Source organism: Triticum aestivum, chromosome 5A (genome assembly GCF_018294505.1).
Source record: "Triticum aestivum cultivar Chinese Spring chromosome 5A, IWGSC CS RefSeq v2.1, whole genome shotgun sequence".
Taxonomy (NCBI): domain Eukaryota; kingdom Viridiplantae; phylum Streptophyta; class Magnoliopsida; order Poales; family Poaceae; genus Triticum; species Triticum aestivum.
The window spans coordinates 320753259-320767165 of NC_057806.1; the positions used below are offsets into that span (position 1 = coordinate 320753259).

The 13907-nt window shown below is 43.0% G+C and overlaps 2 protein-coding genes across 3 annotated transcripts; one reads left to right on the forward strand and one right to left on the reverse strand.

Annotated features, from left to right (window-relative positions):
- Positions 1 to 505: 505 nt before the first annotated feature.
- On the reverse strand, positions 506 to 5861 carry LOC123103138 (transmembrane protein 230). The gene is made up of 3 exons (XM_044524634.1): positions 5649 to 5861; positions 1405 to 1664; positions 506 to 876 (listed from the first exon to the last, which is right to left on the reverse strand). Exons 2-3 carry the CDS (start codon positions 1661 to 1663, stop codon positions 797 to 799), a joined length of 339 nt encoding a protein of 112 aa, XP_044380569.1. The 5' UTR covers position 1664; positions 5649 to 5861; the 3' UTR covers positions 506 to 796.
- A 1021-nt stretch (positions 5862 to 6882) lies between these two features.
- Positions 6883 to 10767, forward strand: LOC123103139 (vacuolar protein sorting-associated protein 32 homolog 2). Of its 2 annotated transcripts, none has more exons than XM_044524635.1 (8): positions 6883 to 7153; positions 7244 to 7364; positions 8122 to 8259; positions 9208 to 9307; positions 9513 to 9598; positions 9669 to 9760; positions 10139 to 10253; positions 10345 to 10767. In XM_044524635.1, exons 3-8 carry the CDS (start codon positions 8170 to 8172, stop codon positions 10516 to 10518), a joined length of 657 nt encoding a protein of 218 aa, XP_044380570.1. In that variant the 5' UTR covers positions 6883 to 7153; positions 7244 to 7364; positions 8122 to 8169; the 3' UTR covers positions 10519 to 10767. The 2 variants fall into 2 exon arrangements, with proteins under 2 accessions (XP_044380570.1, XP_044380571.1); XM_044524636.1 differs by having other exon boundaries at positions 7244 to 7302.
- Positions 10768 to 13907: the final 3140 nt, after the last annotated feature.

The window sequence follows — 13907 nt, forward strand, 5'->3', positions numbered from 1 at the left end:
AATCATATTATGTACCAGGGAATTCTATTGTATCGGACAAGTAGTACAACCGGTCGTTTGAAACCAAAGATCGCATAACAATCTTGGTGAGGATTTTTTTTTATGAAATTATCTTGGTGAGGATTGGCATACTTAGATACAGTTCAAGTATCAGCATCGAAAGAAAGTACAAAAATGATTGATGCAACTGACAGAAACTACAGATAAAGTACTACCTCCGTCCTGATTTATTAGTCCCTTTGGGTCAAACTTTGACCTTTGATTTAACTATCAAAAAATAAGGTATATACCATGAAAATAGTATCATTGAAAACCTCTTTTGAATATGAATTCAACAATATAAGTTTTGTGACATACAACTTATACTCTGTTGGTCAAATCTACGGTAAAAATTTGGCACAAAATACTAAGGGGAAGGACCGAGGTAGTATATGGGGTAATATGTAGTATCTTCAACACGCAAAATAGAACAAAGCCCTAAAAATATATTTGTAGATTAACATACTTAAGCCATAAAACTAATATCTTAGGTAACTCCAGAAGTTCAATCTACATAGCAATGCACAAGCAAGCAAAGCACAAGAGCAGCTTTAGCTCTGCAGCACATGCATAGCTCGCCTGATGGAACAACTCCGTCATGTGACATAGAATCAACACAAGGCGACTTCACCTACATGTTAGCTATTTGTAGTACAAACATAACAATAAGTGCTCATTTCATTCTCGATGAAGTTTCGTATTTTGGCTCTTGCTGTTCAATATCTTTACTGCCCAGTAGATGAGTTAGAATCGAAGCCTAATAGTCTGGAATGGCCGCAAAGGTGAACCCTGGTGCTCCTCTCCATGAATAGTATGCAACTCGGGTCTCATAAAATCCTGCATAAGCAATGTAAATATGTACATGTAAAAACCATATACTCGTTTGAAAAGTGGATCGGTTCTCTAAATAAGATGCTAAAGAGCAAGATAATATTTGTTTTCCGCGTAATGGTTGACATGCAGAAGAGTAGGAAAAGTTATGTTTTCAGCATAATAATTGAGATACCAAAACGGGCCTGTTTTGTCCAAAATGGAAGAGCCTATAGCAGCTAATGTTACATATCAACATTGTACCTTGTCTCACATACTCTAGTGATACAAGTGGACATTGTTTTTACAGGAAGATCAAAAACTAACCAGTATATGCAAGTGGACATGCGTAATGAGCAGATTAAAAACTGCACCATGCTTAATTACCCCAGTGATGCAAATGGCCCTTGTATATACAGGAAGTATATGCAAGTGCCCACTGTTTTTACAGGAATATTCATATAATAATTGGAGGAAGATAATATTCATACTGGAAGATGAAACAGTTTCATATCAATCTTAATATGGAAACTGAAGCGAAGAACATTGACGTACCAGGAAGAAAGGCAAGGATGCCCAGGAACAATAGACCATACACCTGAGAGCTATCACCCTCCATGTGACCTGTGGATATAAAGTACGAAAGGAAGAGAAGAGAGCTTCCCAGGAAGAGGAGGAACAATGCTAGGGCAATCGACTTCCACGGGATCCTCCTCAAGGATTTTGGAGTGTATGTGAACCGGCGGTCAACATTGTCTTCATCCCTGTCCTCCGTAGGAAGAACAGAATAAGGAATGTTCCGTCTGGCCGCCATACTGCAGTATCAGCATTGGAAACACATACTGTGACTACAAGTACAAAAAATGGCCAAAGTAATACAACTATACAAGACAGAAGAGTTGAGAAAATCACGAAATGTGAAATCACCACCAACAAATGAAAGAAACAGAGAAATTCCACTCTCGGAGAGAAACTGAGGACTAGCTGTTTTGCCAATATATAGGCTGCATATAAAGTACTAAAACAGTCAAGACAATGACATGTTTCACAAAATTGAAGTTATCCAGATAGGAGGCTATTATGCTATGGTAATCAGCGGCGGCACCAGGATGGTAATATGTGGGGTCATTAGCAAGCTGTGGTCATTAGTCTATGAATCCAAAGACTATTATAAGATAGCTTACTAATCAAAGGAGGTTTTCAAAAAAACTGTGGGGTCAGTTGACCCCACAGATTACATGTAGCTTCGCCACTGATGGTAATGCTTGATGTGGACATTAGACATTTCCTGTGCAATCGCCCTCGGAGAAGAGTTCAAATTTGTTAAATGACCAAGAGCACGCTTATCAAGATTTTTCTTCATTATATGATCAAGAAAGCGTTTATCAAGATTTTCAGTGAAGCTCATCAGGAGTTCCTTCCCGCGTGTAATTTGGAACCAATTAAATGAACATGTAGAAGAAGAACAGATACAAACATTGACATAATACATACTCCCTCCGTTCCTAAATATAAGTCTTTTTAGAGATTCCAATATGGACTACATACGGAGCAAAATGAGTGAATCTACACTCTAAAATATGTCTATATACATCCGTATGTAGTCCATATTGAAATCTCTAAAAAGACTTATATTTAGGAACGAAGGGAGTATAAACCAAAGTTCTTCCAGCTACAAAATTTGGGATTCTCATAACAACTTTGAACATTCAAATTCAATTCAAGTTTCTTTTGCTTATGGCTTTACTTCAAAATCACTTGTACACAATCTGTAGAAAATAGAAGAATAGTGCTTCTTACATTTCAAAGTCTATAAGACACAGCTTTCAATCACTAAATTTTATGCTTCTACTCCCTCCGTCCGAAAATAAGTGTCTCAACCTTAGTACAACTTTGTACTAAAAGCTAGTACAAAATTGAGACACTTATTTTGGGACGGAGGGAGTACATAAGTTGCAGAAAATGAAGTTATGATTTGAAGAATTTCTATCTCGAATATACACATTCCTTTTCATACATGTAACCCAAACTCATGATCGTATCTTTGGTTAAAGCTGGATAGACTTGACTTCATCGATTCTAGGATGTAGTTCTTTCAAGAGTGGACGAAGTATCATGGTTTCCGTTTAAATAACCATTGCTGTATGAAAGCAATAGGCATCATATGATGCGTAGTATATAGATGCAAATAGTAAGAAAAACATGCTTAAAACTTGCATTTCTGTGCCAAGTTATGTTCAGTTAGACCTCCAGTTCCAAGAAAATGTGTGGCCCTTTTAGATAGAATACTTTGATAGGCATGGTGTTTAAGAAAGTTCTATCTTCACGAAACCATGGAATTGCTGAGAATGCTATATGAACCTTTGTTCAGTGCTCTGAAAGATGAATGCTATAACTGCATACGTTCCTAGTCAAGTGTTTTGGAAAGATGACTGTTTGCTTAGGTGGTGATGCATAAATGTTCAGGAAAGGGATGACAGATGAATGGAATTAAGGGAAAGAAAGGAGAGAAATTAACATCATAGCTACATGCAAACTTATATGCCGAAACACAACTAAAAATCTCGTGTCTTAAAGCAAGTACCGAGAGTGGTACAACTAGTTATATACAAGTTTTTCCTACTAAGTGTATCACAGAAACGTACAAAATTTACTTTTGCCAGGAAATAGCACTAGTCTCACAGTAGCTATAGTTTGCAATGACCTTGACAGGAAAATTTACCTTTTCTGCTGTAAGTCAAGACTTCTGATTGCAAGACTGAGAAAGCAGGAAACTACTACCAAAAGAACACTAATACATCTTATTATTCATCATGGGGCCATGTCCAGTGCCCAATAGAACCATTGCATATGGGGGCTTTCCCCCGTGGTCGCCGGTGGATTTTTTTTTGTAGCAATGCAGTTTCACTAATTGGTATTTTCCTGATTTGCGCAAATCAAAGCTAATGCCACGTGCTGATGGTCCTTTTAAGGTGTTAGAGAAAATAAATGATAATGCATATAAACTTGAGCTGCCTGCAGATTTTGGGGTTAGTCCCACTTTTAACATTGCAGATTTGAAGCCCTATTTGGGTGAGGAAGATGAGCTTCCGTCGAGGACGACTTCACTTCAAGAAGGGGATGATGATGAGGACATCAATACCATTGTTACACCCACTGCCCCTGCTGCTATACATACTGGACCAATCACTAGAGCTCGCGCACGCCAATTGAATTACCAGGTATTCTCGTTTCTGGGTAACAATTCTAATGTTCATGAGAATATGATGCTGCCTAAATTGGATACTTTTGTGTTGATTACTAATGAAGGGCCTAGCATGGACAAGAGAGATGAACACTGGAGCAGAAACAAGCATGGAGATGAAGGCGCGCGTGAAGGGAACCATAATGGCGTTTCTAGTGCAGATTTCAGTACTTTGAAGCCTCCTTGATGACATACAAGGACATGGACGAAATATGCAAGATGCCATTTTATAAATTTCGTCCATAGCTTATAATAGGTGCTGCGCCACCTTATTTTTGGGCCAGGTCCATGTAATTTCGAAATACTGAAGTATAGGCTGTTTTTAGAGTCCGTATGTGTGGGGAAAATAGAGTTAGGGTTGGTTTCAGACCCCTCTTCCTCCATATATACAGCCCTTAAGGCGTCGTTTAGACTTTGGGTTTTGTTTAGATTAAAAGTTCGCCCTAGCTGCAACTCCGCGTACTTCATTTGTGTTCAACGACCAAACCAAGACGTCACAGAACCCCACCTTGATCAATAAAGCTTTCATCTTATATTCGCAATATCCAAATTGCAATCTTAGGTTTCTTGCTTGTTCTTCGTTTGCTTACAGGAAATAGACTTTCATGGTCAGGTTGATCGTGCTCCGGCATGGTCAATAATCTCTCGGAGTTGGTTTAGCGATTGCTAAGGCGTGACGTCCTCGCACGTTCATAGTCGGATCGTCAAAGTCTATTCCTTCGAAACGATAATCACCTTCTCATCGAAAGACGGGACACCTTTGCCTCTATCAATACTAATTGGTATTGCCCATTTAATCAATACTAATGTATTAGTATATACTAGCAAGCAAACCCATCTAAAAAACAGCATTGCTCATATAATAGGGAACATGCTTAATAAGTTGGTCACGTCGATATGGGCATCAACTCAGGCCTTAGATAAACAAGGACGATCCCACAGCAGTGATTTGTTAGCGAGTGCGATTTTTTGGAACCTCTGATAGGGAACTTAGTATGCACATGCACACAAGTTCAATCAATGGCAAGTTCAATTTATGGGAAATACACAGCAAGCGGTCTAAATTCACAAGCAAAAACACACCGGTTCAATCTATTGGGTGGAGGATGTGGACTCATTCGGTGGTCGTGCCTGCTACCTGCTTCCGAGAGGTGATGCGGTCGGGAGGGAGTGCGAGACGGAGGAGGATCTGGTGGTGACGAGCTGCGCAGGGGAGGTAGTGTGAGAAGCTCGAGGAGATGTCCCCCACGCGGAGGACCTGTGAAGAGGCGGAGATCCGGTGATCGGCGATGTACACGGTGTTGCGGCGACGGGGTGCTAGCTGATGAAGGCCAGGTGGCGGCACAGAAAATGGAAGAGAGGTGGCCGCGCAAGGGTCGCCACAGAGAAATTGATGAGGGGAAATCAATCCCTACAGTGAGAATTTCGTGCAGTGCGGATTAATTGGAGGAGGCTCGGCCGGAATTGAGAGAGATGACCATTACTGTTCTGGGGTATAGGAGGAGAACAGGAGAGGGAAAGGGGGGGGGGGGGGGGGGGGGAGATGGGGGCTTACCTGCTGTCGGTGCTCCTTTGAAGTGGGTCGCCGGCCGCCGGCCGCCGGAGGGCGCCCCTTTGCCGGCTGGTGCGTACTGGAGGAGGAGGTGAGGGGAACGATCAGAGATGAGAAGCAGACGACTCGCCGCTGGGCCTTCTTCCTTTTCTTTTCTTCTGGATTCTGGATGGATTCTCGAGTTTTTTTTTTTTGAAACTTGGATGGATTCTCGAGTTAACGACATTTGACGCACACAAAAAAAGACCATTTACCCCTTAAAAAAACATTTGACCATTTCTTCAGAGCAACTTTCCACAACATTTGACCATTTCTTCAGAGCAACTTTCCACAACTTTTGAATTTTCCAAAGCAGAATCACAACTTCTGGACTAATTGTCAACCCTAAGCCCAAATCTGTTGATCAACTTATTGTAATAGCCAATTTGACAAACTAGGCCCACATGTTCGGACCTAAGTGGCAAAAATGCGTCACGTGTGAGCTCCTATGTGGCCTACCATCCCCTCCTCTTCGCAGCCCCGGCTGGCACCATAAACTCCACCAATGTGTTGAGCAGGGAGCTAGGTATCGATAGGGTGGTCGAAATTCTTCCATAGGATGATCACCAACGTATAGCGGTCGGGCGTCCACACGACAGTATTGGCCCGACGGAGCCTGAGAGAAGGTGAAGACAATTGTTTTTTTCCTTTTCTGCGGTACATGGCGTAGAAACTGCAGGCGAACACGTCGTTGGTAAGACGAGGATGTTTTATGCGTGATGCTATTTTACACACATTCAATAAATGCAATGTAGGAGGAAACTTGCCACCTAGAGCATGACATGTGGGCCCAATCACTTAGATTGCCTATTAGAAGGTGTACACCAACAGATTTGGGCTCAGTGTTGAGAATTAGTCTAGAAATTGTGGTCATGTGTTGAAAAACTCAAAAATTGTGGTAAAGTGTTATAAGTTGCCTTCAAGTTGTGGTTTCGTGTAAATAGCTCATTTGAAAAATATTCACCGCGCACTAAAAACTTTTAGTGTGTATTTGAAAAAATGGTCATCATATATTACAAAACCTACAAAAGAATCTGAAAAATAAAAATCCAAAAAAAGAAGAAAATCCAAGATCAGAAAAGAGAAAAAAAACGAAACAAAACAGCTATTATGTGGGCCGGCCCGTCTGGAGGAGTCCTCTGCGAAGCCGCAACTATATGTTGCACGCGGCCGTCATATAGGATTGACCGCCGCACTGCATGCCACAGAGGTCTTCCCAGCATCCGAATCGTGTCCGCCACCACTCCACTAGATCACCGACCACCGACCACCGTGGTAGTTCTAAAAAAAGGCGACCACCGTGGTCCTGCCCGCCCACAGCGCACACCGTACTGCGCCGCCTAGGCCGATACCAGAAGCCATCTCCTGCTCCCCACGGCTCCACTCCGGCGAGAAATGCGGCGCCCTTCGGTTCAAGATGGGCTGACGCGGCAACTCGGATCGGTGGAGTCGACTCGGCAGTAAGACTGGTACGCGTGCGGATGCTGCCGTCGATTTTAATCCCCCGCCCACCCTTGCTTCTAAGTTTCCGGATGTATAAGCGGGCGTCGCATTTGCAGCCTGCGGGAACTCGATTCGTCGGCGGGAGCTCGTGGATTTCCAGCTTGTCGTTGTGCAGGCAAGTGGGGAATTTTTTCTAACCTACTACCTTTGCACTTTGAAGGGAAGATAGAAGAGGGGGTAAGATTGTTTCTGTTTCTGAGCCCTTTTTTGTTTGCAAAGAGTGGGTGGTTCTTGAAGAAAGAGGTCACGGAATAAATTATTGTGTCGAGAAATTTAGCAAGGCGCGTTTCATGCTTTATCGTAGAGCCAGCGCAGATGATATGGCCTACTAGCTTTCATCGTCACAACTTGCGTAGTTAGAGAATGACAGCTCAACTACTCCACCGAAAAGGAAAATTAGATAGTTTAGTTTACCACTTTACTTTATCGCATTTGTCTCAAGTAAGAAGCATGGAGTGATATGTGCCATAGGGCTAAAAGAGAGGTGCAGATTGTTGCCACGAGCTATGCACCTAGGGTCAACTAACCACATGAATGCTGAGCACAGCAAGATGCCAAATATTTTTTAGGATGCAACACAAACCTAATCCCACATACCTGCTACAGATTATTTTTATACACTCGAAACCATTGTTTGTGTCATACTTACTCTTGATATAAGAATAGAGGAGCCTGCTCAGCAGAAAGTGGTCACAGGTAGGCAAACTGTAAAACATGGGGATGTGGCATCTATCCTAAGATGGTGATTTCACTGAAAGTGGCACTCTTTCTTTTTCATAAACTGAGAATCTTCTGTCACATGCTAATGGCCCTGTCTGCCTTTCTCCTCCTACTAGTCTCCTTTTCCCCTTACTTCTTCCCCCCTGATCCTCACCCAGACACCGCTACTGCAAACACCATTCCCATTCATATTCACCTATACCTTCATACACAGGCCATCATCATCTAAGAGTGAGAATCAGCAGAAGGGCGTGACAAGAAGATGCTGAAGAAACTGATATCGAAGACCAAGAGCAAGAAGAAGAAGGAGGCTGCCTCTTCTTCCCTCCCCACCTTGGATCGACTACATGAGGTCTCTCCACCCCTTTTCCACTTAAATGTTTGCTTGTTTTTCTTATATCGATCAACCTTTACCTTCTGCTCTTCTGTTTCCTTCGAGTTGTCAAGATAGGGTTGGATTTTGGGCTTGGGAGTTAGGGGACGTTTCTAAATAGTTCTCTTCAAGAAATGTGGTCTTTAATTCGCAACAGAGCAATTGGTCACTTGGTAATGTGTAAACAAAGAAAAACCTCAATACCGTGTATCACCTAAGTGAATAGTAAAAGCTTGAGTACTGTAAATCTGTAATGCAGATGTGGGTATTTCTATATCCAATGGATTTCCAGAACACAATAGTGGAAGAAAACAATACTTAAAAGGTCTTCTCTTTGTAGATGGACAAACCTGCCAGTTGGTTGCAGATTTTGACCATTAGTTGTCATGTGTCTAGTTGGTTGAATTCAAGGTATGGTCAACTGTATCGTCCTAGTCAAATTTTGCTCAACTGTTTTGAGGACATATGATGCGGACATTTTTGTACCCTGTTTCTTGTTTTTCTACCAAAGTGATGTCAGCGTGACCCCCCCCCCCCCCCCCAAAAAAAGTATGTTTTCATGCACACAAAGATCATTGTCACTGTAGAAAGAATAACCTAATGCGAAGTCAGATTAGGTTGATGTATTGTAGTGTTCATTCCCCGCTGCAGCCTCAGCTTAATTATACTCATCGATCCATCATGTCCTCACTTTCCTAGTGTTGCGCACATTATTGCAACAGTAACATTTTTCACAGCAATGTCTGAGATATTTTTAGTTTATCGGAGAGAATTTGATAGACTCTTATATGTTCAGGGGCTCATACCAGCTAGACAAAAAGATAAATTTGAGTTTCTCAAGTTATGAATACAGCTAAATGCTAATTTGACTATCATATATTTTCATTCTCAGTGGCTTATATGTTAATACTTTGTGGTAATGTGTAGACCCTAGAAATGCTGGAGAAGAAAGAGCGTTTGCTTCAGAAAAAGTCTTCCGCGGAAATAGAAAAGGCTAAGGACTATACAAAGGCAAAGAATAAGAATGGTAAGCCTAGTGGAAAACCTTTATTTATTTGTCAGGTCTTACACAGAATCTATCGACACAAGGCAAAAACTTACACTGCTAGTCTGTGCTTGCATGTCTAAAAAAGGTTTCTAGCTAATGGCTATTTGGTCCTGGAATAACAAGTAATGCTTCTTAGTTTTTTATGGTTTTGTAACTTGCATGAGAAACGGCTTCTTTGTTGCAGCTGCGATTCAGTGTTTAAAGAAAAAGAAGTTGTATGAAACACAGATTGAGCAGCTATCAAATTTTCAGTTGCGAGTTCATGATCAGGTAATGTAAGACATAGAAGTATTTCAATATATGCCCACGCATTAAACTGATAGGAGATTATTTTGTGCAGATTATAATGCTTGAAAATGCAAAGGCAACAACTGACACTGTTGATGCTTTGCGCTCTGGGTCATCTGCTGTCAAAGCTATTCAACAGTCCCTGTAAGAGTCCATCATCCCTCCTTGGTGCATTTCAGTGGCATTCCAAGGTGTAGGATTTCCATGCGCCAAAGGGCTTCACTTTGCCTTTTCTATTCTAAAATGAAAATTTGTCCCCAATAGTTATTTCTGTCCAAGCTAGTTCAGGTTTGCTTAATTTTCCCTTCGTGTTTTCTTGGGTTTTTGCGCCTGCCAAAGCTTAACTAGACCCCGTTCATTGAACATTTTCCATTTATAGTCGTGACATGCGCACCCAGCAGCAATGGCCATACAATCCATACATGTATAAGCTACCTGGCATAGATGTAGGAATGCAGCCCATTGGTTGCCGATAATATATCCATACCTGAATGGGCTGACATATGTGGAATCCTTCCGCAGGAGTATCGATGACATTGAGAATGCAATCGAAGAGGCGAATGAACATACAGAAAATATGAAACAGATACAGGACGCACTTGCTACACCATTCGGTGCTTCGGCTGAATTCGACGAGGTATGGATTGGTTTATTTAACCCTTTGCACCGGTTTACCAACGTTTACTGTCCGGTGCATACCGTCACACATTGCTCCTTTCCCGAATCAGGACGAGTTAGAGGCGGAACTGGAAGACCTCGAGGAGGAAGAACTGGACCTGGAGCTGCCTGAACCGCCTCGGGGGACACGCGTGGCGCCATCAGCGTTGGCGGCGAGTTCTTCTCGACTGGCGGCCAGCGATTTCGCTGAACTGACCAAACTTCAGGCAGAGATGGCGATTTAGGGATCTGCTATAAAAATACTGCGGTTTGGAGGGGATGCTGTCATTGAAACCTCTGAGGCTCATTGCCATCCTTGCGGCGTGCATGTAACATGTTGTAAAATTCAGGTTATGTTGAAGAGCATCAACTCCTGTCAATTTCTTGCATGCTGTTTGCCCTCTTTCTCTGCGTGCACTGTCCCCACTGAGCCTCCTCAATGAGAGCTCCTTTGATTCAAAAGAAATTTTTAAGGATTTAGGTCCTTTCTTTTGCGTGGTTGTTTGATTCGCAATATTTGAATCCTTAGATTTTGGGAATCATTTGCACTCTTTTTTTGAAAAAAATAATCTATCTACTAAGACCTCTCAGTAGATTTTCTTTGTTTTTTCTGTGCTACTATCATATACTCATTCATCCAATTTCTTGTTAGCGAGGAGCTTTTTGGGACGGAGGGAGTAGTAGTTTTTTTCCTACAGAATTTAAGATCACGTGACACTTTAATCCTATTAAAGAGGCCTGATATCGCCAACAACATACGGTTGACAAATCTTCTTGTGCAAATGTGGATGACGTTCTTGTACGAATGCATAATGGGATTCAACGTGTAAAGGTGTCTATCTACTAAAATCTTCTCTTCGTTGTCGAGGTAATTCGTGTACCATCTTTGACAAAAGAAAATTTCTTCTATGGAAGTCGCATGCAAGAAGCCAATTTTTTGGCCGATAAAAGAATGTGCTATCTTGGGTCATGGGTCACCTAGACCACTGGGAGCCGTCAGATTCAAATTGTGAGCTTTGCGACAAGAATAATGTTGTGCTCGGACATTTGCAACAGAGTTCATGCTGCGGAACTTGAGGACGAGACGTCAATTCATTGGCTGGGTGGCTGGGGTAGCTGCCAACCCACCTGGATTCGAGCCTAGGCTCTAACACGCGGCATTCGCAGAGTTTCTTCTATAAATAAAAGCTAACGAGGGTTAGCACTTGGGTTGGTCTTATTTTTTTATGTTGCGAAACTTTTACAACAGAAGTATTGCTGCAGAGTATTTTCTGCAACAGAGCTAATGTTGCAAGCAAATTTGTCTTTCACCTTTATACAGGTGTTACTAAAGAAAGTTTTGCAACCCCACTAACGTTAAAGAAATCTTTCTTGCAATAGAGAGGATGTTGCAAGAAAAAGACCACCGTCCTTCGCCACGAGCTCCCGTCGAACGGAGGTGAGGAAGGAGCGGCGCCGCCCGTTAGCGCCGGGCCTCCGACCAGGTCGCCTCGCCGCCATTTGTTGGGGAACGCAGTAATTTAAAAAAATCCTACGCACACGCAAGATCATGGTGATGCATAGCAACAAGGGGGGAGAAAGTACGGCACCTCCGCGATCTGCACATGTTCGGCTCGGTGACGTCCCACGAACTCACGATCCAACAGAGTGTCGAGGGAGAGCTTCGTCAGCACGACGGCGTAATGACGGTGATGATGATACTACCGGAACAGGGCTTCTCCTAAGCACCGCTACGATATGACCGAGGTGGATTATGGTGGAGGGGGGCACCGCACACGACCAAGAGATTAATGATCAACTTGTGTGTCTATGGTGTGCCCCCTCCCCCGTATATAAAGGAGTGAAGGAGGGGGAGGGTCGGCCCTCTACTATGGTGCGCCCTGGGAGTCCTACTCCCGCCGGGAGTAGGATTCCCCCCCCCCTTCCATGTAGTAGGAGTAGGAGAGAAGAAAAGGGAAGAGAGAAGAGAAGGAAGGAGGGGGCGCCACCCCTCCCCCTAGTCCAATTCGGACTAGCCTTGGGGGGCGTGCGGCCTGCCCTAGGCAACCCCTCCCTCTCTCCCTTAAAGCCCATTAGCAAGGTTGTCAGAATCGCGATTTTGAATCGGATCGGAGCACTGATGGTAGGATCGCAAATCATAGAATCTTCACTATCAGGATCGTAGAAACGCAGATTCTATGAACTAAAATCATAGAATCATAGGGGTTAGTTTGGATCGTAAAGTCGTAGAATCGTATAACAGAATCGCGATTCTGACAACCTTGCCCATTAGGGCCCATATACTCCCCCCGGGGGGGGGGGGGGGGTTCGGTAACCCCTGGTACTCCGGTTAATACCCGAATTCACCCGGAACCATTCCGATGTCCAAACATAGTCATCCAATATATCGATCTTTATGTCTCGACCATTTCAAGACTCCTCGTCATGTCCGTGATCATATCCGAACAATCTTCGGTACATCACAACATATAAACTCATAATACCGATCGTCACGGAACGTTAAGCGTGCGGACCCTACGGGTTCGAGAACTATGTAGACATGACCGAGACACGTCTCTGGTCAATAACCAATAGCAGAACATGGATGTTCATATTGGCTCCCACATATTCTACGAAGATCTTTATCGGTCAAACCGCATAACGATATACGTTGTTCCCTTTGTCATCGGTATGTTACTTGCCCGAGATTTGATCGTCGGTATCTCAATACCTAGTTCAGTCTCGTTACTGGCAAGTCTCTTTACTCGTTCCGTAATGCTACATCCCGTAACTAACTCATTAGCTACATTGCTTGCAAGGCTTATAGTTATTGGAAATATGCCCTAGAGGCAATAATAAAATGGTTATTATTATATTTCCTTGTTCATGATAATTGTCTATTGTTCATGCTATAATTGTGTTATCCGGAAATCGTAATACATGTGTGAATACATAGACCATAACACGTCCCTAGTGAGCCTCTAGTTGACTAGCTCGTTGATCAAAAGATAGTCATGGTTTCCTAACTATGGACATTAGATGTCATTGATAACGGGATCACATCATTAGGAGAATGATGTGATGGACAAGACTCAATCCTAAGCATAGCTCAAAGATCGTGTAGTTCGTTTGCTATAGCTTTTCCGAATGTCAAGTATCATTTCCTTAGACCATGAGATTGTGCAACTCCCGGATACCGTAGGAGTGCTTTGGGTGTGCCAAACGTCACAACATAACTGGGTGACTATAAAGGTGCACTACGGGTATCTCCGAAAGTGTCTGTTGGGTTGGCACGAATCGAGACTAGGATTTGTCACTCTGTATGACGGAGAGGTATCTCTGGGCCCACTCGGTAATGCATCATCATAATGAGCTCAAAGTGACCAAGTGGTTGATCACGGGATTATGCATTACGGTACGAGTAAAGCGACTTGCCGGTAACAAGATTGAACGAGGTATTGGGATGCCGACGATCGAGTCTCGGGCGAGTAACGTACCGATTGACAAAGGGAATTGTATACGGGATTGATTGAATCCTCGATATCGTGGTTCATCCGATGAGATCATCGAGGAGCATGTGGGAGCCAACATGGGTATCTAGATCCCGCTATTGATTATTGACCGGAGAGTCGTCTCGGTCATGTCTACGTGTCTC